Source organism: Amblyraja radiata, chromosome 22, assembly GCF_010909765.2.
Source record: "Amblyraja radiata isolate CabotCenter1 chromosome 22, sAmbRad1.1.pri, whole genome shotgun sequence".
In the NCBI taxonomy this organism is placed as follows: Eukaryota; Metazoa; Chordata; class Chondrichthyes; order Rajiformes; family Rajidae; genus Amblyraja; species Amblyraja radiata.
This window is the reverse complement of record NC_045977.1, coordinates 38,667,104-38,692,096: the sequence shown is the minus strand read 5'-3', so window position 1 is coordinate 38,692,096 and position 24,993 is coordinate 38,667,104. Positions and strand designations below refer to the sequence as shown.

Below are 24,993 nucleotides of genomic sequence, written 5' to 3'. Positions count from 1 at the left end.
TATTTTATTTTAATATTTTATTTATTAGAAGTAATGTACATAACAGTGATATAAGCTAAAAATAACATAATACATTTCCTGTACCACTTCTTGTTTTAAACTTAAAAAAGAAGGAAAGTAGTGAGAGTAAGATAGGATAGTAAGTGCGTGAAAGAGTGATCAAGAAAGACCCGTAGAAACGTAAAACATGGATAGGAGATGAAAAGAAAATCAAAGAAAAAGACCACAAGCTTGATTTTTTTTTAAACTCGGGAGAGCTCTTGGGTAAACTGGTATAGTCGGACAGGCCCTTAGGGGTCAGGATTGAACCGTGGTCCCTGGCGCTGTGAGGCAGCAACTCTACCACTGCGCCACTGTGCTGCTGCCAAGAATGCCTCCCAGAAGCTTGGCATTTAGTCTCCCATGATATTGTGAAGAGGTACCGTTATCCCTCCAACAGTGGTTAAGGTAGACTTCACAGTTAAATGTAGTCTAATGTTTGACAATTGTTTCAATACATGCCAGCTGGAAGATAACTGGAGCCAGGAGAAGAAGATCAGGACTGAGGTGGAGAAAGCTCGGCGAAAGGCTGAGGGAGATCTGAAGATGACAATTGAAAACCTGAATGAGATGGAAAGAGCAAAGCTGGACCTGGAGGAAATTCTGAAGAAGTAAGTGACTTCTTTTTCAGTAATCTGTATTTATCCTGGCATCTCTTATAAAGGTCTAGGGTCAACTTTTTAATTTATAACATTTTCGTTGGGTGCCTTGGAACAATTTACTCTATTTAAGCTACTATAGAAATGCAAGCTGATCCAGGAGTTGAAGTCTTCACTGTTTATATAAAGAGTTAATCATTTTGAAATGACAAATTGGAGAAAATTGCTCATCGCCCTCATTCTGAATGAGGAATGACGAGTATTTTTTATTGCAGTCCCAGGAATATATTTAACCGGGGAAATTATATTATGTGAATATTGACACACCCCCATTCATCATTACTTCCACAATATTTGCGCAGAGTCATTTTAAAGACCTTAGTTCTTATAAATAATCCACAGATTTTACTCTAGGCTGTCTTCTTGAGAAGTAAAGACCATTAGAATGTAAAATACACAAAGGAGAGAGATTCAGGCAACACTTGCAAGTGTACCAGCTGATCCTCAAATTCATTGTTCCTGTCAGTCCATATTCCTATAACTTTTTTGAAATTTTAACTTAACTGTAGTTGCAAAGTCTGGGTTTATGAGAAATGTTTAAAAAAAAACCTATTTCATTGAGTCATTTAAAACTATTTCACTGTTAGATAGAGCTCTAGGGGCTAGTGGGATCAAGGGATATGGGGAGAAGGCAGGCACGGGTTATTGATTGGGGACGATCAGCCATGATCGCAATGAATGGCGGTGCTGGCTCGAAGGGCTGAATGGCCTCCTCCTGCACCTATTTTCTATGTTTCTATACAGCTCGCTAAACATGCTCTTTGGCCCAACTGACTCATGCCGACCAAGATAGCCCATCTAAGCTAGTCCTTTCTGCCCATGCCTGGCCCATATCCCTCTAAACCTTTTCTATCCATGTTCCAACTTAGTGTCATAGAGCATGGAAACAGGTCCTTCAGCCCAACTCGCCCATGCTGACCATAATGCCCCATCTACACGAGTCCCACCTGCCTATGTTTGACCCATATCCTTTCCGATCCATCTACATGTCCAAATGTCTTTTAAATGTCGATCAGGGCTCGTGGTTGGCGTGGACTCGGTGGGCCGAAGAGCCTATTACCAAGCTGTATCTCTAAAACTAAACCATAACTGAAACTAAACTAAATAATCAGGTCATTTGGTCTTCTCCGTCAAATTTTTTTTTTACCTGAACCGCTGACATTATTTCATCAACAATGGTTTGCACTGTGACCTGAAACTCATTTTTGATTTTTGAAGGAGGGACATGGAGATTAATTTATTGACATCCAAGTTGGAAGATGAACAATCTCTGAACACCACGTTACATAGGAAGCTGAAAGAGCATCAGGTATGGAGATGACTAATCTGATAAATGCTATCAGAACATGGTCTATTCTTGCCAATAACCAACTGGATGGAGATACATTTTAGAGCACATTGAAACAATGCAATGCATGTAAAATTGGCCGATGACTCAAAGCTAGAATGTAAGGTTGGGAGTGTGATTAATTTTACCCTAATTTGCCGATTATGGCTGGAATGCTGGCAGTGCACCTGCCCACTGTTCCCCTCCCCACCATTCAATAGACAATAGACAATAGGCAATAGGTGCAGGAGTTGGCCATTCGGCCCTTCGAGCCAGCACTGCCATTCAATGTGATCATGGTTGATCATCCCTAATCAGTACCCCGTTCCTGCCTTCACCCCATATCCCCTGACTCCGCTATCTTTAAGAGCCCTATCTAGCTCTCTCTTGAAAGCATCCAGAGAGCTGGCCTCTGAGGCAGAGACTATTCCTTCTATCAAAGACCAAAATCATGCATTCCCAAAATCTTGTCAACTTAGTATATCTGAAGACTATAGAATTCATATGTCTGAAGAAGGGTATCGGCCCAAAACATCACCTAATCCTTCTCTGCTGAGATGCTGCCTGTCCCGCTGAGTTACTCCAGCATTTTGTGTCTATCTTCGGTGTAAACCAGCATCTGTAGTTCCGTCCTACACACTGTACCCCTCAATTGACTCAAGATTGTTAAAATGATTCCATGTTATGCATTGAATACAAATAACAATTACCTTATGTGATACAAACTCGACCACAGCAGTCATTTGCAAAACACAATAAAAACGTGCAAAGTAGTTTCATGATGCTGGTATAATTTGACTTTAAAATACAGATTTTGGAGTAATAATAATTAAAAAATACCGCATAGATCATTGTAGCCCTTCTGATATTTTAAATGTGACTCGAAAGACTTGTAAAACTTCTACATCTACATGTGTAATGTCTTCGCCTGAATAGCCAGAGGACTTTGAAGAGAAAGGCTTCTTTAGTTTGTTAATTTTGTTTGAGCTTACCATTATTAAATTAAATTTCTGATTCAAAGAAAAGACCAAAATCATATATGACCAAAATCTTGCCAACTTAGTATACCTGAAGAGTATATCATCTGTCTGAAGAAGGATCTCGACCCGAAACGTCACCTATTCCTTTTCTCCAGAGTTGCTGCCTGACCCGCTGAGTTATTGCAGCATGTGTGCCTATCTTCCGTTTAAACCAGCATCTGCAGTTCCTTCCGACGCATAATACATATGTATCATTGGTTTTAAACTTAGAAAGGGATAGAGAGATATTAAACACTAATGTGTTTAAGAAGGTACTGCAGATGCTGGAAAATCGAAGGTACTCAAAAAATGCTGGAGAAACTCAGCGGGTGCACCCGCTGAGTTTCTCCAGCATTTTTGTGTACCATTAAACGATTAAACATTAAACGATATTATTTGTATTATTTGAGTTACTTATTTGGTTGTTTTCCTTTGTGTTTTCTTTTCTTTTTTATTGCTTACAAGTTTATTTGTGTTTGTATTTTTTAACATGTTCAATAAATTAATAAATAAATAAATAAATAATTAAAGAAATAATTTTTTTTTTAAAAAACCCCACTAATGCATGTGTTTCTGTTTGTAGTCCCGTATTGAAGAGCTGGAAGAGGAACTTGAGGGCGAACGGGCGATGAGAGCCAAGGTAAAACTACGTCGATTGCTGCTTCGTGCAAATATCTCTCATGATACGGCCAACCAGTCTGTGACAGTTTCGCTTATTTAAGAGATACAGCACTGAAACAGCGAGTCCTCTCCGACCATCCATCACCCGTTCAGACTAGTTCTGTGTTGACCCACATCCTCATCCACTCCCTGCCACACTAGGGCCAATTAACCGACAAACCCGCACGTCTGTGGGATGTGGGAGGAAACTGGAGCACCCGGAGGAAACCCACGTGGTCACTGTGTAAACGTGCAAACTCCACGTAGACAGCACCTGAGGTCAGGATTGAACCTGGGTCTCTGGCACTGTGAGGCAGCTGTGCTGCTGTGCTGCCCAAATCATGCCCATAGTAACACTTCATTAATCATTAACACCTTCGCTCATTATCTTCATGCCTAATCACTCGGCCACATGCCGACATGCTCAAACGGTGAAGAACCAAATAGAAATTTTAGAGGTGGGGTAAAGGGATATATCATGCCGTATCTCGTTGCAGAGGTCATGGGGTCAAGCCCTTTACGGGGAGGTGCTGGAGCAAAGGTCTTGAAGCAAACTTAGGGTGAGATGGGATGTGAGAAGGAGAAAATCATTTGGGAATGCGATCACCATCAATGGCCTCATGAACCAGCTTCCTAATAATCTACCATCTCCTTCATGGAGTTAGAAGAATCCTACTCTGAAGACCGCCACCATAGCCATGCTTCTTGCTTCAGCATTTGCCCGCCCCATCATCTTGCACCACGTGGCTTCCAGCTCTGTTTCCACACCTCTCAGTTTGGACCCAACTAGGATTTCAGGTACCCAGTCTGAAGAAGGGTCTCGACTCTAAACATCATTGATCCAGGTTCTCCAAAGATGCTGCCTGACTCACTAAATTACTCCAGTATTGGCGTCTTTTCCCATCAAACCTCCCTTGGTGGCCTTGGTAGCAAATAATATCTGATAACAGCCGGGATCATCTTTGCTGTTCTTGTTTTAAGTGGTTGTGCTTGGTTTCAAATGGCGTTCCTCCAATCCATGCAGGTTGAGAAGCAGAGAGCCGAGTATGCCCGTGACTTGGAGGAACTCAGTGACAGACTGGAAGAAGCTGGCGGGGCTACAGTGTCTCAGGTAACTTCAGGGGCAAGTGGAGGGATTTCAATCCGAGCGCTTTTATCAACGTGTCTGCATGTACGTTTATCTTTGGAGCAGGGAAGAGTTGTTTACTTTAGATTGGTTTAGAGATACAGCATGGAAACAGGCCCTTCGGCCCACCAATTCCACCCGGTGACCAGCAATCACCCCGTGCATTAGTTCTCTCCGACACATTGGGGACAATTTACAGAAGCCAATTAACCTGCGAACCCGCATGCCTTTGGAATATGGGAGGAAACCGGAGCACCCGGAGAAAACCCACACGGTCACAGGGAGAACATGCAAACTCTGCACAGGCATCGCCTAAAGTCAGGATCGAACACGGGTTTCTGGCGCTTTGAGGCAGCAACTCTACCGCTGTGCACGCCACTGTGCCGCCCAGTTGCCGTAAACCCTGCTTCACCTTCACGTTGAAAAGACCCAGAAGGGAGGCAGCATCCTGAGATGTTGCTGTCGGTTTGGTTATATGTATTGTCGTATGTATTGAGGTACAGGGAAAAGCTTTTGTTTGCATGCGGTCCAATCTGCGGATAGAGTATACATCAATACAATCATGGCGTGCGCAGATACAGGATAAAGGGAACAACATTAACATATTAACAGGGATTAACATATGGAGAGAAGGCAGGTACAGGATACTGAGTTGGATGATCAGCCATGATCATATTGAATGGCGGTGCAGGCTCGAAGGGCCGAGTGGCCTACTCCTGCACCTATTTTCCATGTTTCTATTTAGTGCAAGATAAAGTCCACTTATCCAATTAAACTTAGCTCAAAGGCCTCCACAGCCGTCTGTGGCAATGAATTCCACAGATTTACCACCCAGATTAGATCATCCATGCTTGAATAGCAGAGTAGAGTAGACTTGATGGGCTGAATGGCTTAATTCTGCCCCTAGGAATTATGAATTTATGAACCCTCTGGCTAAAGAAACTGGTCCTCACATTTTAAAATTATTGGCAAATTCTTCAGGTTGTTCAGCAAAAGAAGGCGTTTATTTTGGGGGTGGTGGTAAATTGCAGACAATGCCTTCTCTTGCGAGTGTTATGGTAATCACATTGTCCCCACTGTCCCCACAGATTGAGATGAACAAGAAGCGGGAAACAGAACTGCTGAAGCTGCGACGGGAGCTGGAAGAGTCGGCGCTGCAGGCTGAGGCCACCGCCGCGGCGCTCAGGAAGAAGCAAACCGACTCCTTGGCTGAGCTGACGGAACACATCGAGAACCTGCAGAGGGTCAAGGGCAAACTGGAGAAGGACAAGCAGGTCATGAAATCCGAGATCGATGATCTCAGCGGCAACACGGAGGCCCTGCAGAAAGCCAAGGTGAATGGGCCAAAGCACCGTGAATAATCACCTAAATCTAACCCTGGGTGGACAAAAATGCTGAAGGAACGCAGCGGGTGAGGCAGCATCCATAGAGCGAAAGGAAATAGGCGACGTTTCGGGTCGAGACCCTTCTTCAACTAGACAATTTACAATTTTTACCAAAGCCAATTAACTTACAAAACTGTACGTATCTGGAGTGTGGGAGTGTGGAAACCTGCGCACCTGGAAAAAACCCACGCAGTCACGGGGAGAACGTCCAATCTCCATCCACACAGCGCCCGTAGTCAGAGGCGAACTCGGGTCTCTGGTGCTCTGGTGCTGGCAGAAGGGTCTCGACCCGAAATGTCGCATATTTGAAGAAGGGTCTCGACCCGAAACGTCGTCTATTTCCTTCACTCTATAGATGCTGCCTCACCCACTGAGTTTCTCCAGCATTTTTGTCTACCTTCGATTTTCCAGCATCTACAGTTCCTTCTTAAACATTTAAACTAACCCTGGCTCGCCGCGATGGTTTGTTAAAGCTAATGGCAGTGTAGGTAGTCAACATGATTTTCAGCATTCTCAATGATACCTCAAGATGCTAAGCACCAAGTTGAGTCTAAAGAAGGGTCCAGACCCAAAATGTCGCCTCTCCATTCTTTCCACAGGTGCTGTGGACCCTTTATAAAACAATGTATGTTTTGCTCAAGATTCCAGTATCTGCAGTTCCTTACGTCAAGTTTGATCTGATATGCCACTTGGTACTAAATTATCAATCAAAGTTCAGAGAAATTCCCGGCAATATTGAGTTTATTTGGAGATACAGTGCAGAAACAGACCCTTCGGCCCACCGAGTCCGCGCTGACCAGCGATCCCCCCTCCCGGCACACTAGCATTATCCTACAGACTAGACAATTTACAATTTTTACCAAAGCCAATTAACCTACAAACCTGTACGTATCTGGAGTGTGGGAAGAAACTGGCGCACCTGGAAAAAACCCACGCAGTCACGGGGAGAACGTACAAACTTCATCCACATAGCACCCATCGTCAGGGGCGAACTCGGGTCTCTGGTCCTCTAAGGCATAAACCCTACCGCTGCAACTTCATGCCGCCCCTGAACTGAGTAATGTCTTATAAGTGGCATAGATACTGTTCTTTCTAGTATTGGTTTTACACATTGAAAACGCAATGTACAAAGAACTTTACATCTCGCTCTGATGCAACTCCCTCTAGCATTGACGTTTGATCATTTTGTAATCTTCATCTCCACGGAGAGATATGTTCAGGAGGTGCAGGTGTGAAATTAACTGCAACTTTAAGGGTCTTTCATCGAGATTCAGGAAAGTTCCAGACAATTTCAGGCAGTCTCCAGATCATGTACACATTGACAGAGCTGAAATAAACAGCCTCTCTTTTCCTCTCTCTCTCTTTCCCTCGCTCCCTCTACCCCTCTCTATCCCGCTAGCCCTCTCTCCCTTTACCCCTCTCCTTCTCTCCTTCTACCCCTCCTTCACTCTCTCCCTCTCACCCCAACTCCCTTCCTCTCTCCCTCTCTCCCTCTCCCTCTCCCTCTCCCTCTCCCTCCCCCTCTCCCTCCCTCTCCCTCTCCCTCTCTCTGATCCTGAGCATACTGGTTGTGCTATTTTCTTTGTTCTACTAAATGGTAAAAGCCTTTTCTATGATAAATGATCATTATACTCTTCTGTGTGCAGCTTGGTGCAGACATGCATGTTCGAAAGCTGGAAGACAACTTAACAGAGGCCATTGCCAAGTATTCTGAAATGGAAAGAAACATGAGTGAAGTTAATACGGTGAAGACCAGGTTATCAGGTATCACATAACCTGCCACTCCTCCCTACACCTGAAACTGTTGCAGTCATAAAAGTTTACAAAGCAGAAAATAACTTCCCTTAATTAATATTCTTAATGAATTAAGAATTAAGAATCAAATCTTAATGTGCCACCGATCAGAATTAGTTTAACTTTCGCACTTGCTATAACGCTTTGATTTGAAACCAGTTTCATTGACCTTAAAGAAAAAAACCATCTGTAAAATATAAGCAATATCTTTTTAAAAAAATGCAATTTATCCTGCTCTATTCTCCAGTGCTCGGAATGTAATGTATTTATGATTTAGAATAGAATAGAATAGAATAGAATAGTTTCTTTATTGTCATTGTAACATGAACCATGTACAACGAAATTGTAAAATGTCAGCCAGTCAGTGCACCATTCAAACATTTCTAAAAGCTAACGATACATACAAAGTAAAATATTTAAAAAGATAAACAACTAAAATAAATATCATAAAAATAGCACGCATAAACACCCAGCCCTACATCCTTCTGTCGATTTCATGTATGTATGTATCGCCCCTGCGTTTATTTTCTGTAACCTAGTTTCGTATTTCTTTTACCTTGGGCTGATGTCCAATTTGGCTCTGGTCTGTTGGTCTGCTACACTGTCTCTTTGTCTGCAGAGAGTGCCTCCATGTTGAGCCGCCCTGTCCAGACATTGCTAGACCTGCTGGATTCTATTCACCTAGTTTTCCTAGTTAAAAGTACAATATAGAGCCAGAGATTCTTCTGAAATACTTTGTATCATGAAACATGTTCATTCAAGTACACGGATAGGACAAGTTTAGATATGGGATAAATGCAGGCAGGTGGGACTAGTGTAGATGGGACATGTTGGTTGGTGTGGGAAAGTAGGGCTGATGAGCCTGTTTCCATGCTGTATGACTCTATGATCTGAAGAGACTATTGTATAGGCATGTGGACATGCCAGGAATGGAGGGATATGGATTATATCCAGGTAGCTAAACGTTGGTCTTGGCATCATGTTCGGCACAGACTTTGTGGGCCAAAGGGCCTGTTCTTGTGCTGTACTGTGTTCCTAAATGCCACTATGGCATCTGCCTTCCCCACCGCACGTTACATTATACAGGAAACTCCGTGAAGGATCAATACACTTTTTCCTGCAGGTGTTGCCAATGGTAACTTGGAACCTCAAGTTCAAGTTCAAGTGAGTTTATTGTCATGTGTCCCTGTATAGGACAATGAAATTCTTGCTTTGCTTAAGCACACAGAAAATAGTAGGCATTTACTACAAAACAGATAAATGCAGAAAGGAAACAGTGAAGTAAGTAAGTTTATTGGCAAAGTATTCAATACAAGGAATTTGCCTTGGTGCTCTGCCCACAAGTAACAACATGACATACAGTGACAGTTACGAATGACTCAGAAAACACTAAACATTAATAATAATAAAACATTAATGATAAGACACCATTGATCAAGCATGTGAACCAACAAAATACCAGATCAAAGGGAGGCTACAGATTTTTGGCTGTTGAGTAGAGCAATTACTCGTGGATAAAAACTGTTTTTACGTCTGGCTGTGGCAGCTTTGACAATCTGGAGTCGCCTTCCAGAGGGAAGCGATTCAAAGAGTTTGTGGCCAGTGAACATAATTGACAGCTATAGTTTGCTGACCTTTTATTCTCTCTTTCTTTCCTGACCAGCGGAGAACAGCGAGTTGAGTCGTGAACATGCGGAAGCCCAGAGTAAACTGAACCAGCTGATCAGGACCAAAGTTACCCTCAGTACACACGTTGAAGACCTCAAGAGGCAACTAGAAGAAGAGTCACGGGTGAGGCTTGTTTTATTTTGTGTGGTTGCATGTTTGGTTGGACGGAGCGCCTCATGGTAAATGCCATTTCCAATCTTCAGTCCAGAAGCGGAGCAGTGGTGGGTCTAGCCAACGCCAAGCATGACATGGACCTGACAAAGGAACAACTGGAGGAAGAGCAAGCGAGCAAAGCTGAACTGCAGCGACTGGTCTCCAAACTAAACAGCGAAGTGACTACATGGAGGACCAAGTATGAGACCGATGCCATTCAGAAGACAGAGGAACTGGAAGAGACAAAGTGAGTCATTCTTCTTGTCCCGAACAAGGGGTCACAGTTTAAGGATAAGGGGGAAGTCTTTCAGGACCGAGATGAGAAAAAAAAAATTCACACAGAGTGGTGAATCTGTGGAATTCTCTGCCACAGAAAGTAGTTGAGGCCAGTTCATTGGCTACATTTAAGAGGGAGTTAGATGTGGCCCTTGTGGCTAAAGGGATCAGGGGGTATGGAGAGAAGGCAGGTACAGGATACTGAGTTGGATGATCAGCCATGATCATATTGAATGGCGGTGCAGGCTCGAAGGGCCGAATGGCCTACTCCTGCACCTATTTTCTATGTTTCTATGTTTCTTTAAGTGAGTAACTGATTGATTAAAGTCCACAGCCATTGTTACAGAGCTTTCCCAGAACATTTCCTGGGAAAAGTGTTCCCGGGATAGTGTTCCATGCAACAGGCAAATTGGAGGAACAGCACCTCATATTTCGCTTGGGCATCTTACAACCCAGCGGTATGAATATTGATTTCTCTAATTTCAAGTAACCCTTGCATCCCCCTCTCTCTGCCCCTCCCCCACCCTAGTCATCCTGCCAGTTCCACTGTTTGCATCCATATATCCCTTCATTATCACCTCTTCCACAGTTAGCAATGGACCATGGTGAGCTCTACCTTCCCTTGGTCAACAGTGCCAGCTCTGATTTGTTCTGAATCTTTAATACCTCTAGTTTCCCTTCCCCCCGACTCTCAGTCTGAAGAAGGGTTTCGACCTGAAACGTCACCTGTTCCTTCTCTCCAGAGATGCTGCCTGACCCGCTGAGTTACTCCAGCATTGTGTTTCTATCTTCAGTGTAAACCAGTTCCTTCCTACACAGTTTTCCAGCGCAAACGCTTTTCAGCTGCAGTGACCTTCATTCCTTAAGGTCAGAAGTGGGGATGTTCTCTAATGGCTACACAATGACCAAGTCCATTTGGAACCTCTCAGTAAATGAACTAGTCTATGCCTGCATTCAACAAGTCCTGGGCCCGTATGTGGCGTCAAATTCATTCCTAGAGATGCCTGGCAATTAATTACCTCCATTCTGCGCTACAAAGCCTCATCATCATCACACTCCGGCACAAGTAACATCCTGCGGATCAGCATTGGCCAAACACTGAACCAGAGAAGACACGTCAATATTCTGGCCCCGAAGTAGGTCAGAAGTTGGCCATTCTGTGACGACTGTCTCACTTCCTGACATCCCAGTCTTTCCATCATCCACAAGACATGTCAGAATGTAGAAATCTGGATAGAATGTAGAAGTCTGAAGAAGGGTACCGACCCAATACGTCATCAATCCATGTTCTCCAGGGATACTGCCTGACACGCTGAGTTAATCCAGCACTTTGTGTCTTTCCCACGCGCAAGTCAGAAATGTGCTGGAATATTCTTCCCTGGCCCAAAGAATGCAGAACAAAGCAGCGGACTAGATTGATAATCTATCCACCACTCCACACGTTCATTCCTTCCATCACTGGCACAGAGTAGCTACATTGGGTAGCATCTAGAACATGCACTGAACTTCATCGCTTTGGCAATGCAGGCAGCATTTGATCTCCAGACCATGATCTGCATCTCTGAGAAGGACAAGTGCTTTAGGCGTGTGGGAACATCACAATCTGTAGGTTCCTCGTCTAGATGCAGACCGATACTGACCGCTTCATCAGCTGTTCTTTATTCAGTGAAGAAGCCGGTACAAGCCACTACTGAATTATGAATTCTTTATGAAATCAAGTGGCCAAATATTATTAGTTTTGCCCATGTTCCCATTGATTCACAATACAGCAGCTCCTCGACCTACGATGGGGTCACGTTCCGATAAACCCATCGTAAATCAAAAATATCGCAAGTCGGAAACGCATTTAATACAATTTGATCACGTGACCAGATGTGACGTACGGCTCGCTGCCGTTGCCGAGCGTTAGCACCATCGTAAATTCGAGATATCGTAAATCGAAGCATCGTAAATCGGGGGGCATCTGTAGTGCACTGGGTGTTATATTATCACACGCGTTCAAACAGACTAAATCCCTTCCAAATCACACAAAGTGCTTGTGGATCTTTAGGCGGCACTGTGACGCAGCAGTAGAGTTGCTGCCTTATGTGCCTGTCCCACTTACGCAACTTTTTCGGCCACTGCCGGCACCCGTCATAGGTCGTTACAGGTCTCCGAAAATTTTCAACATGGCGACCAGAACAAAGTACAACTCTTTGGGCGACTAGTCATGACCATAAAGGCTTCACCCCGCGACTTGTCGCCAGGGTGTCGCCTGTATGGTCGTGAGTCGCCTCCTCAGTCGCCCAACGAGTCGTCGCATCTTTCTGGTTGCTGCTGAATTTTCAACATGTTGAAAATATTCGCCGACCTGCAATGACCTATGACGGGTAGCTATAAAAGTTTTCCTCATCTCGGTCCTAAAAGATTTCCCCTTTATCCTTAAACTGTGACCCCTTGTTCTGGACTTCCCCAACATCGGGAACAATCTTCCTGCATCTAGCCTGTCCAACCCCTTAAGAATTTTGTATGTTTCTATAAGATCCCCCCTCAATCTTCTAAATTCTAGCGAGTACAAACCGAGTCTATCCTGTCTTTCTTCATATGAAAGTCCTGACATCCCAGAAATCAGTCTGGTGAACCTTCTCTGTACTCCCTCTATGGGTTGGACAGGCTAGATGCAGGAAGATTGTTCCCGATGTTGGGGAAGTCCAGAACAAGGGGTCACAGTTTAAGGATAAGGGGGAAATCTTTTAGGACCGAGATGAGGAAAACACTTTTCACACAGAGAGTGGTGAATCTGTGGAATTCTCTGCCACAGAAGGTAGTTGAGGTCAGTTCATTGGCTATATTTAAGAGGGAGTTAGATGTGGCCCTTGTGGCTAAAGGGATCAGGGGGTATGGAGAGAAGGCAGGTACAGGATACTGAGTTAGATGATCAGCCATGATCATATTGAATGGCGGTGCAGGCTCGAAGGGCCGAATGGCCTACTCCTGCACCTATTTTCTATGTTTCTATGTTTCTAACACGTGTATGGGTGATTGCTGGTCGGCACAGACTCTGTGGGCCGATGAGCCTATTTCCACGCTGCATCTCTCAAACTAAAAAAATGAACTCAGTGCTTCAGGCAGCATGTGCGGAGAGAATGGACAGGCGATGTTTTGGGTTGGGATCCTTCTTCAGACCAGAAACTGTCCATTTCCTTCCTGACATGCTGCGCTGTTGAGAAGTTGAGTTCCTCCAGCACTTTGTGTTACACTCAAGTTTCTAGCACCTGTAGTCTCTTGTGTCTCCCTAGATCTTTAGACTTTAGAGATACAGTGTGGAAACAGGCTTTACGGCCCACTGAGTCCACGCCGACCAACAATCATCCTGTACACTAGCACTTTTCTACACACAAGGGACACTTTACAGAGGCCAATTGGCCAGCAAACCTGTACGTCTTTGGAAAGTGGGAGTAAACTGGATCAGTCGGAGAAAACCTACAAAGGGAGAACGTACAAATTCCGTACAGACAACACCCGTAGTCAGGATCAAACCCGGGTCTCCGGCGTCGTAAGGCAGCACCGTGCTGCCGTCTATCTCTGCGCTAACATCTTACACCACCTTCTGTTTAACAGGAGGAAGCTGGCCGCTCGGTTGCAGGAGGCTGAAGAAGCTGCTGAGGCTGCACAAGCCCGGGCAGCCAGCCTGGAGAAGTCCAAGCAGAGACTCACTGGAGAGGTGGAAGACTTATCCATTGAGCTGGAAAAGGTAATGAGACATTGGCTGCTGCTCGTCCTTGATATATATATACCATATAACAATTACAACACGGAAACAGGCCATCTCGGCCCTACAAGTCCGTGCCGAACAGTTACTCTCACCTAGTCCCATCTACCTGCACTCAGACCATAACCCTCCATTCCTTTCCCGTCCATATACCTATCCAATTTATTTTTAAATGATAAAATCGAACCTGCCTCCACCACTTCCACTGGAAGCTCATTCCACACAGCTACCACTCTCTGAGTAAAGAAGTTCCCCCTCATATACGGTGAAAAATGCAATTGATTCCTTCTCCCCAACAGATTAAATACAGATCACCTTAGATTGATTGGTTGGAAGGTACAGCATGGAAACAGGCCCTACAGCCCACCGACCATCGATCACCCGTTTACACTAGTTCTCTGTTATCCCACTTTCCCATCCACTCCCTGCACACCGGGAACAATTGACTAACAAACCCGCGGGCCTTTGGGATGTAGGAGTAAACCTGAGCACCCAAAGGAAACCCACCTGGTCACAGGGAGAACGTGCAAACTCCACACAGATGGCACCCGAGGTCGGGATTGAATCCGGGTCTCTGGCGCTGTGAGGCAGCAGCTCTACCCGCTGCGCCGCCATGCAGACCTGGTGGCTCCCAGAGTGAAATATTTTATTACCAGGAAAAAAAACAAAAAACCATTAGTGTAAAAAAAAAACAAAAAGACATTTAAAAAAGGTATGTATTTTTGATTTTCATTAAATAATAACGCAAATAATTGAGAATTGTTTTGCAAAAAGATCTCTTGATTGAGTGGCCTGTTTGGAGGTTATATGGTAAAATCTCCAGGAGTATATCAAATCAGAATCAACACCTTCACAGGGTCACACACAATGGGTTCACCGACTCAAGACATAAGACAGAGGAGCAGTATTAGGCCATTTGGCCCATCGAGTCTGCATATGGCTGATCTATTTGCCCCTCTCAACCCCATCCTCCTGCCTTCTCCCTGTAACCTCAAGTGCTTAGCCACGAGTTAAATGGCCCTCCAGTTTCAACCAATGCACTCAGGATGTAAATTTGAACATGTTCAGATGAAATAGAAGCCCTATTTCTCAGGATATTTCTGCAGGGGGTGTAATACGTGCCCTCTTTTCTGATTATTCTCAGTCAAACGCTGCTGCAGCTATTCTGGACAAGAAGCAACGATCCTTTGACAAAATGCTTTCAGAATGGCAGCAGAAATATGAAGAAATACAGGTTGAACTGGACAGCTCGCAGAAGGAGTGCCGGAGCTACGTGACGGAAGTCTTCAAACTGAAGACAAGCTATGAGGAGATTATTGAGCACCTCGAGGTTGTGAAGAAAGACAATAAAAATCTTCAAGGTAATTGTTTCAAGGCAACCGTCCCGTGGCAGAGAATAGCAAGCCAATGTTTCGATCTGCTTTAAATGAACACATTTCAATTGGAACAAACTAGATGTTGCACCTTAGCTTTCCCTAGATACAATGTAACACGTGCACACACATATCTCTCTCACACATACACACACACATTCACCAGCTTGTGCACACATGCACACACACACACACACAAACGCACGCTTGCAAGTGCATACACACACACACACAATTAAATCTGAAGAAGGGGTTTGGCCTGAAACGTTGCCTATTTCCTTCGCTCCATAGATGCTGCTGCACCCGCTGAGTAAACACAATTAAATCATTATACAACCTCAGATAGGATAGATGATTGGTGATGGGTGTTTAGTTTAATTTACTTCCGTGATACAGCTTGGAAACAGGCCCTTCGGTCCACCGAGTCCATGCCAACCAATGATCACCCATGTCCGACACATTTGCGGCAATTCACGGAAGCCAATTAACCTACAAACCTGCACCTCCTTGGAAAGTGGGAGGAAACTGGAGCACCCGGAGAAAACCCACGCTGTCATGGGGAGAACGTACGAACTCCGTACAGACAGCACTCGTAGTCAGGATCGAACCCGGTCTCTGGCGCTGTAAGGCAGTAACTCCACCGCTGTGCCACTGTACACACAATCAAGTGGTGCAAAACATTGCAGCAAAACTCAGTGCTGGAGGGACTCCACGGGGCAGGCAGCATTCGCGGAGAGAATGGGCAGGCAATGTTTTGTGTCGGGACATTCAGACTGGAAGAAAGGTCTCAACTCGAAACGTCTTCTGACCATTACCCTCCACACAATCTCCCTCTTCTCCCCTCTCCCATCGGGCAAAAGTTGTTGAAATGTGAAAACGCACACTTCCAGATCCAGAGACAGTTTCTTCCCACCTAAACCACCCAACCACATCTATAGAGCAGACGAATTGTGTAAGAAGGAACTGCAGATGCTGGTTTAAACCGAAGATAGACACAAAAAACTGGAGCAACTCAGGGGGTCAGGCAGCATCTCTGGAGAGAAGGAATGGGTGACGTTTCAGGTTGAGACCCTTCTTCAGACCCTTCACACCCTTCTGGAGAACAGTCCTGAACTACTATCTATCTCATTGGAGCCCCTCGGAATATCTTTGATCGGACTTTGCTGGCTTTATCTTACACTAAATGTTATTCACGCTATTCCCTTTATCATGTATCGATACACTGTGAATGGCTCGATTGTAATCATGTATTGTCTGACCATCTTTCAATTGTCTGATCGTCCTTATTGTCTAATCATCTTTCCGCTGACTAGTTAGCACGCAACAAACGCTTTTCACTGTACCTCGGCACACGTGACAATAAACTAAACTGAACTCAACCCACTGAGGTCCTCCAGCACTTTTGAGTGTTGCTCAAGATTTCAGCATCTGCAGTTCCGAGTGTCTCGATGAAATAAGAGTTTGATTCAGTTTAGGTTACTAGGCACAAATAATGGGGTGCTCAACACTCAGATATATCAGTGCTCTGTCCCGTTCAATAAAGCTTCAGAAAGGAGAGGACGTCTGAATTGCCCTGTTGCTGACAGATGTTTCCAAAATGGAGACACATGAGCTGCAGATGTTGGAATCTTGAGGAAAACATACAGGAGGAACTCCACGGGTCAGGCAGCGTCTGAAGAGGTAAATGGGCAGACAATGTTTCGGTTGGAATCCTTCATTGGATATGTCCAAAGGCCTGATCTCACCTGCGGTTATCGTGATACAAATGGTCATTGGACTCTGATTTCACTGTATAATTTGGTGTGATCCTTCAGATGAGATTAAGGAGCTGGTCGATCAGCTGTCAGAAGGTGGGAAGAGTGTGCACGAGCTGATGAAATTAAGGAAGAAGCTGGAAATTGAAAAGGATGAACTGCAACTGGCTCTGGAAGAGGCTGAAAGTTTGCTGGAGGTAATGGAGTTTGATTCAGTGAATGGCTCTCAGAGTAAGCGCCTGATTTATCATAAAGATGTGAACTGTGTTCTGTGTTTCTGTGTTTGTGCTTTTTTTTTTTTTTTTTTTTTTTTAATTCTATTTTATTTTTAAGATGTTTTATTATTTATTATTATTTATTTATTTTTATTTTTATGATACTGCCTGTAAGGGAAATTCATTTCGTTGTCTCTAACTGAGACAATGACAATAAATTTGAATACAATACAATACAATACAAAAAACTGCATGGCATGGAATCATTATCTCTGTGACGTAAGTTTCACAACTGACCAAGACAAGGCAAACACTCAGTGTAGCTTTCACATTGTGATTTAGTTCATTTTAAGCCAAGTGCATGCGGACGGCTCGATTATAATCATGTCTCGTCTTTCCTCTGACTTTATTTTTATTCGTATGGCTGTATGGTAACCCAAATTTCACTGTACCAATTGGTGCATGTGACAATAAATGTGAACTTGAACTTGAACTTGGTTAGCACACAACGAAAAAGCTTTTCACCTTACACATGACAATAAACTAAACTAAATGTTCTCCAGAGATTTGATTCAATTTATTGTCATTGCACTTTTCAGTGCAACAAAATGGTTTAGCCTGCAGTCATAACATAGAATAAATAACAAACACTCAACACAGTTTAAGTCCCAAAGTCATTGTCTCTTCCCTCCTTGCTCTCCCTCTGCGCTGAGGCAATCCAAGCCTCCGATGTTGTGACCCCGCCGGGTGATGGTAGGTAAGTCCCGCTCCGCAAGGACTCCGCAGCCCGGGGCGGTGCTGCCTGACCCACACTTTGTGTCCTTTTATGTAAACCAGCATCTCCAGTTCCTCGTCTCTGCAGGCAACATTGTTCCTGTTCCTTGTTGCTGCATGCAACATAGTCCCTGTTCCTGCATGCAACAATGTCCCTGTTCCTCGTTGCTGCATGCAACAATGTCCCTGTTCCTCGTTGCTGCATGCAACAATGTCCATGTTCCTTGTTGCTGCATGCAACAATGTCCCTGTTCCTCGTTGCTGCATGCAACAATGTCCCTGTTCCTCGTTGCTGCATGCAACAATGTCCCTGTTCCTCGTTGCTGCATGCAACAATGTCCCTGTTCCTCGTTCCTGCATGCAACAATGTCCCTGTTCCTTGTTGCTGCATGCAACAATGTCCGTTCCTCGTTGCTGCATGCAACAATGTCCCTGTTCCTCGTTGCTGCATGCAACAATGTCCCTGTTCCTCGTTGCTGCATGCAACATAGTCCCTGTTCCTCGTTGCTGCATGCAACAATGTCCCTGTTCCTCGTTGCTGCATGCAATATAGTCCCCGCTCCTCATTGCTGCATGCAACAATGTCCCTGTTCCTTGTTGCTGCATGCAACATAGTCCCTGTTCCTCGTTGCTGCATGCAACAATGTCCCTGTTCCTCGTTGCTGCATGCAACAATGTCCCTGTTCCTCGTTGCTGCATGCAACAATGTCCCTGTTCCTCGTTGCTGCATGCAACAATGTCCCTGTTCCTTGTTGCTGCATGCAACAATGTCCCTGTTCCTTGTTGCTGCAGGCAACAACTAGGTCCCTGTGATTTTGCTTTGCATTCACACTGTGATCATAACCTAAATCACATATCACTAATTCTGAGTCCAGAATCAGAATCTCATGGAAGTGCTCAGACAGGACTAGCATGGTGACAATGAGCTGAAGGGCCACCTTCTGTTGCAGTAAATAGGTACATTATCTGCTTCGTGTGAGGAACAGTCTTTAATTCTTCTTTTAATAAGAGGATTTTGTTGGAGAGCTACAAAGTTCACATGAAGAACATCTCTGAAATCTTTAAATTTCTAGTTTTATATTTTTATTTGTTTCTTTTTGGGAGTTTCCTTTTAACATTTTTTTTATATTCGTATGTCCTGCGTTTAAGATAATGCATGACCAGTTTGTACTTCATTGAATGGACTTATTTCGTTTTCTTTACCTGTAGACAGAGGAGGCTAAGTTGGTTCGGGTTCAACTGGAACTGGCACAGGTGAAGGCGGATATCGAGAGGAGAATCCATGAAAAGGAAGAGGAATTCGAAATCACCAGGTATGCAGGATTATAAGATTATTTTAAATGTATCCATTTTATTAAGTACGCCTTAGGTAGAGTCCTGCACCAATTATGCAATACATGTCTCAACTCAAATTAACCATTGCTTAATGTCATGGGCAGCACAGTGGCGCAGCTGGCAGAGCTGCTGCATCACAGTGGCAGGGGGCTCTCTGTGTAGAGTTTGCACGTTCTCGTCTGTGACCATGTGGGTTTCCTCCAGGTGCTCCTGGCTTCCTCCAACATCCCAAAAACATGCACATTTGTAGGTTAATTGGCTTCTGTAAATTGCCCCTGGTGTGTGGGGAGTGGATAGAATAGAACTATGCACTCAATGGGCCGAAGGGCCTGTTTCTGTGCTGTATCTCTAAATCAAACTACACCAAATTGTCATCATGATTGCAGCAGCATCCATTTCATACTTGGCTCTCTGACTCTCACAACTGCCAGCGTTCCCTGGCAGAGAACATTGTGTGTAGACATCACTGTAATATTTCACCGGGAAGTAGGAAACTCGCGCTTGAAATGCCACCTTCTCCAATGAACTTGCAGAAAGAACCACCAGCGTGCCATTGAATCGCTGCAGGCCAGCTTAGATGTTGAATCGAAGGGCCGTGCTGAGGCTCTCAGGCTGAAGAAGAAGATGGAGTCCGACGTGAACGAGATGGAGATCCAGCTGGAGCATGCAAACAAGAACAACGCAGAGCTGGTCAAGACCCTAAAGAGACTCCAGCAGCAACTCAAGGTAGATACGAGCTGACGTCTTTTCTTTCAAGGGAATATTAGGACATGTCTTTCTAGAGAAGTTAGTGAGAGGCATAGATAGTGCAGACAGTCAGGACCTTTTTCCCCGGGATGTATTTGCCAAGGACTAGAGGGCATAGCTTTAGGGAAAGTTTCAAGATGTGCGGGCAGGTTTTATTACACAAAGGGTGATGGGTGCTTGGACCAGAAGACACAGCCTCAGAATAAAAGGATGTACCTTTAGAAAGAGATGAGGAGGAATTTCTTTAGTCAGAGGGTGGTGAAACTGTGGAATTCATTGCCACAGACGGCTGTGGAGGTCAAGTCAATGGGTATTTTTAAGGCAGAGAAGAATTAAGGGTTAATAGGGGGAGAAGGCAGGAGAATGGGGTTGAGAGGGAAAGATAGATCAGCCAATGTAAAATTGTCTCTAGTGTGTGTAGGGTAGAGTTGTCGATGTGTGGGGATCGCTGGTTGGTGCGGACTTGGTGGGCCGAAGGGCCTGTTTCCGCGCTGTATCGCTAAGCCAAAAGATGAAACTAAAAATTAGCAAGCAAACTTTGATTTGAAGCAGTTAATGACAATATTTGTGGCTGTGAGGCTGCTTTAAGGGACTGAGGGATGAATTTCAGAACTTAGGCCCAAGTAAAATTTAAAGCCTGTCTGCTCATGATTGAACAGTGAAAATATGGAGCGCGGAGCTAGTCAGGGTCGGAAGGCCACAGTGCACGGTGCACATGACCTCTGGGAGGTGTGGGGCGTGGAGATTTGGTGGTGAAGTTCAATTCAAGGAGTTGGCAGTCTCTCTTGTGATGGAACAAAATGGTCTTCTCTCCCCTCAGGAAACACAGGCTCAAATGGACGAGGACACCCGACGACACGAGGAACTGCGCGAACAGTTCAACCTGTCGGAGCGGCGCATCAGCCTCCTGCAGACGGAGCTGGAGGAGCACCGCCACACGCTGGAATCTAGTGAGCGATCCCGCAAACTCACCGAGCAGGAGCTGGTGGAAGTGAGCGAGCGGTACAATGAGCTCAACGTGCAGGTAACTAACTGCGAGTAAATGTCGTGAGAGCTAATCAAAAATTAACATTGCCGTCACACACACACACACACACACACACACACACACACACACACACACACACACACACACACACACACACACACACACATACACACACGAAAGCAAAGGAAAATGATTTGAAAATTTCATGTGATAGGAGCAGAATCAGGCCATTCGGCCCATCAAGTCTACTCCGCCATTAAATCATGGCTGATCTATCTCTCACCCCAACCCCATTCTCCTGCCTTCTCCCCATAACCCTGACACCCGTACTAATCAAGAATCTATCTCTCTCTGCCTTAAAATATCCATCGACTTGGCCTCCACAGCTGTCTGTGGCTAAGAATTCCACAGATTCACCTCCCTCTGACTATAGATTGATGTTTATATAACTTGAAAGAGGATCTGGTTTGAACTCCAGAACACAATGATGGCGTCATCATTTCTATTCCTCTCTGCCTATATCTTGCCCTTTAGCTGCTGGAGGTGAGAGTTGAGGCAGATACTAACACAACGTTTAGCAAACATTGGACAAGTTTAGAGGGAATTGGGCCAAACACAGGCAGGTGGGAGTAGTGTAGATGGGACAGGTTGGGTAAGTTGGGCCGAAGGGCCTGTTTCCATGCTGTAAGATTCCATAACTCTATATGGGCTGTAACTGAAATGGATGTTCATGGTCACAGTGTCGAGAGCATAACTGATCTGCAGTGATAGGTAGTTTATAAGTTGTGTCTCAGCTCTCAGGCTAACTGCAGCAAACGCAACATCATCCTCCTAGAGTGGGACTGCTGCCCTTCGGAGTAGTTTATGATTCACTGCAGATTGTCTCTGTGCAACACACCTCTTCTTGGGCATCTCACGGAATTGAGAATGACTAACCTGAAGTCCAGTTCCGTGTGGTCTGATGGGGTCGATGTGCACATTGCGGGCATGGTCATGAGGTTCTCAGCACCGTAACGAATGGTCCTTCTCCACCTTGAGTAGTCATGGATAGGTGGCGCTTTGGGTCGAGCAACCTTCTTCAGAATTATGGAGATTAGCCCCACTCCCCTGCAAGGTCTGCTGGAGGTGAGGCTGTGGCAGGAAAGATTAGAACCAGTGCAATAGCCTTGTTTGATACCGATCTCCACTAAGAATGGCTCTCTTCTCGACCTTTAAAAGGCATTTGGTCAGATATATGGTTAGGAAGAATTTAGAGCTATGGGCCAAATCTAGTCAAATAGGACTAGCCAAACAGGCCAAATTGGCCAGCTTGGACAAAGTGGGCCGAAGGGGGCTGTTTCCATGCTGTACAGCTCTATGAGCCATTCAATTCATGGTTTAAATGCCATTGTGAGGCAAGTATAAGATGGAGATGGATTTCTGAGGAGTGTATTCTAGTGTCCTTCCTGATCAGTTTTCAGTGCAACATAGCTAAATATTGGCCAGGCATCTGGAATGCTGTGTGTGAATCAAGGTGATCAGGCAACACTCTTCCAAAGCAATCAAATTGGACAGAATAAATTGCCTTCAAACTTTCAATGTTCTTTCCCTTCAGAATAGCACCTTGCTGGTGTACAAGAGGAAACTAGAAGGGGATCTTCAGTCACTCACCAATGAACATGAAGAACTGATTCACGTGTTCCGATCTGCTGATGAGAAAGCCAAGAAGGCCATGAGTGACGTAAGTTCAGTCTAGAATCGCTCCACAATAGAAATACTCTTGCTAAATAGTTGTACATCATTCATTTCACTCAGCCAACATTATTCTTAAACTAATTAATTTTTGGTTTAATTTCCATCCATCATTATGCTTTTAATTTGAAATTACTGCCTCTGGTCCTTATTTTATGTTAATGATAAGTTACATTAAATATGACAAATTAATATTTTACAAATTGATGTCGAGTGGGTTTGATCAGTTTCGTGCCATCGATGCCTGGATATGAACGTGGGCTGAATTTACACCCATTTTGTGCACATTTTGAAATGTTGATATTATTAATATTGAAAGCGCCTAATGAGCACAAAAGCCATTTAACCAAAGGTTGCTGATATATTTTGACCTGAGTGGATTCGAAGTCCACCACAAGCAGTTACCTGAACGTACCCTCTTTCTTCTTTGTCCAGGCCACCCGCATGGGCGAGGAACTGCGGCAAGAACAGGAGCACTGCATGCACCTGGAGAAGATCAAGAAGAACTTTGAGATCACCATCAAGGATTTGCAGGGAAAACTGGAGGAATCTGAGCAAATGGCCCTGAAGGGTGGACGACGTATGATCCAGAAACTGGAGACAAAGGTGAGGATAGCGAAGCGGCTGGAGGGGGGGGGGGGGGGTCGGGGGCAAAGGATGACCTCAGAAAATGGCCAGTTAATCACTGCCCCAAATCAAAGGGGAGAAGATAATTTACAAAAATCAGAGGAGCAGAATTAGGCCATTCGACTCATTGGATCTACTCTGACATTCAATCATGGCTGATCCATCTTTCCCTCTTAACTCCATTCTCCTGCCTTCTTCCCATAACCCTTGACAAAAATAGCGGAGTCATATGACAGTCCTGCCATCCTGGGAATTAACCCGGCGAACCTACGCTGCACTCCCTCAATAGCAAGAATGTCCTTCCTCAAATTAAAAGCCGTCCAGTTATAACGTCATGGGATAATGTGATCACTAAATTGGTGTTTTTGCTACAATCTAGATCAAGGAGCTGGAGTCTGAGCTGGACATAGAGCAGAAACGCCATGTGGAGACAGTGAAAAATCTGCGTAAGAATGAGCGCCGGCTGAAGGAGCTGATCTTCCAAACCGATGAAGATCACAAGACGAACCAACGCATGCAGGAACTGGTGGAGAAACTGCAGGTCAAACTGAAGAGCTACAAAAGGCAGATTGAAGAGTCTGTAAGTCATCTGTACATCCCTGACCTTGGAACTGTGTTTAGAAAAGCAAGTTATTCTGAATGTCCTCAGTCTGAATGTCCTTCATCAGGTCCCTCTTTAAAGAGCATTGTTACAGCCCACAAGTGCAGGCTTGATCCTCTTTAATAGCTCCTCTTTCGCTACAGTGGAAAGCTTTTCTCCTGTGTGCTCTCCAGTCAGCGGGAAGACTATTTACAATGAAGGCATCCAAGTATATGAATACAGGATAAAGGGAATAATGTATACAAATACAGGTTACAGGGAATAAAGATACAATTGAATTGCGATTCCATTTTATGAGACAATACAGTATATCCCACAACAGTGACTTTAGACTCTGGAGATACAGTGTAGAGTGTGGAAATAGGCCCTTCGACCCACCGAGCCGCGCCGACCAGCAATCACCCCATACACTAGCACTATCCAACGTGAAGAATTGTTCATCCTAATGCCAACTGATTTGGACATTAATCCCCAACACCCATCTGAAGGACCAGTTGTGACTGTCCCAAACAAAGGACACCAGCTGGAAAAGAGTCAGTGAATATCGGTCGATTGGATCAATATTCACTGCTTCTAAGTGCTTATGTGTAGTGATACGTCCTGAACTGTATACAAAAAAAATAGTTTCACTGTACCTCAGCAGGTGTGACAAATACAGTGTCATTAAACCATTGTTTCTCTTGAACTCCTCTTTCACAGGAGGAACAGGCTAACCAAAGCCTGGCCAAATACAGGAAGACTGTGCACGAGTTGGACGATGCCGAGGAGAGAGCAGGAATGGCAGAGTGTGTCCTGAACAAACTCCGCACCAGGAACCGCGTGTCCGCCAGCAAAAGTTTCAGCACCGTCGAGGTCATCCAGGTGTCCTCCAAATCCACTCCCGAGGAGTAGGAAGGGCCTTGCCCCGTCTCGCCCAGTGGCCCCAACTTCAGTCACTGAGCAAAACCATGTGTAAAAGGCACATTAAAGTTTGTCCGTGTTGAACATTTCA

At 44.7% G+C, this 24,993-nt stretch overlaps 1 protein-coding gene across 1 annotated transcript in view; it reads left to right on the top strand.

The window, feature by feature from the left end:
• LOC116985963 (myosin-16-like) overlaps nucleotides 1-24,993 on the top strand; it is a 67,253-nt gene extending 42,260 nt beyond the window's left edge. Inside the window, exons 27-44 of the mRNA XM_033041106.1 lie at nucleotides 505-650; nucleotides 1,917-2,007; nucleotides 3,628-3,684; nucleotides 4,729-4,815; nucleotides 5,919-6,164; nucleotides 7,862-7,979; nucleotides 9,673-9,800; nucleotides 9,881-10,077; nucleotides 13,707-13,839; nucleotides 15,002-15,218; nucleotides 17,045-17,181; nucleotides 19,183-19,286; nucleotides 19,842-20,034; nucleotides 20,876-21,079; nucleotides 22,638-22,763; nucleotides 23,210-23,380; nucleotides 23,781-23,981; nucleotides 24,702-24,993. Coding sequence (XP_032896997.1) covers nucleotides 505-650; nucleotides 1,917-2,007; nucleotides 3,628-3,684; nucleotides 4,729-4,815; nucleotides 5,919-6,164; nucleotides 7,862-7,979; nucleotides 9,673-9,800; nucleotides 9,881-10,077; nucleotides 13,707-13,839; nucleotides 15,002-15,218; nucleotides 17,045-17,181; nucleotides 19,183-19,286; nucleotides 19,842-20,034; nucleotides 20,876-21,079; nucleotides 22,638-22,763; nucleotides 23,210-23,380; nucleotides 23,781-23,981; nucleotides 24,702-24,893 — 2,748 coding nt within the window. The 3' untranslated portion in view covers nucleotides 24,894-24,993. The remainder of the gene's footprint in view (nucleotides 1-504; nucleotides 651-1,916; nucleotides 2,008-3,627; nucleotides 3,685-4,728; nucleotides 4,816-5,918; nucleotides 6,165-7,861; nucleotides 7,980-9,672; nucleotides 9,801-9,880; nucleotides 10,078-13,706; nucleotides 13,840-15,001; nucleotides 15,219-17,044; nucleotides 17,182-19,182; nucleotides 19,287-19,841; nucleotides 20,035-20,875; nucleotides 21,080-22,637; nucleotides 22,764-23,209; nucleotides 23,381-23,780; nucleotides 23,982-24,701) is intronic.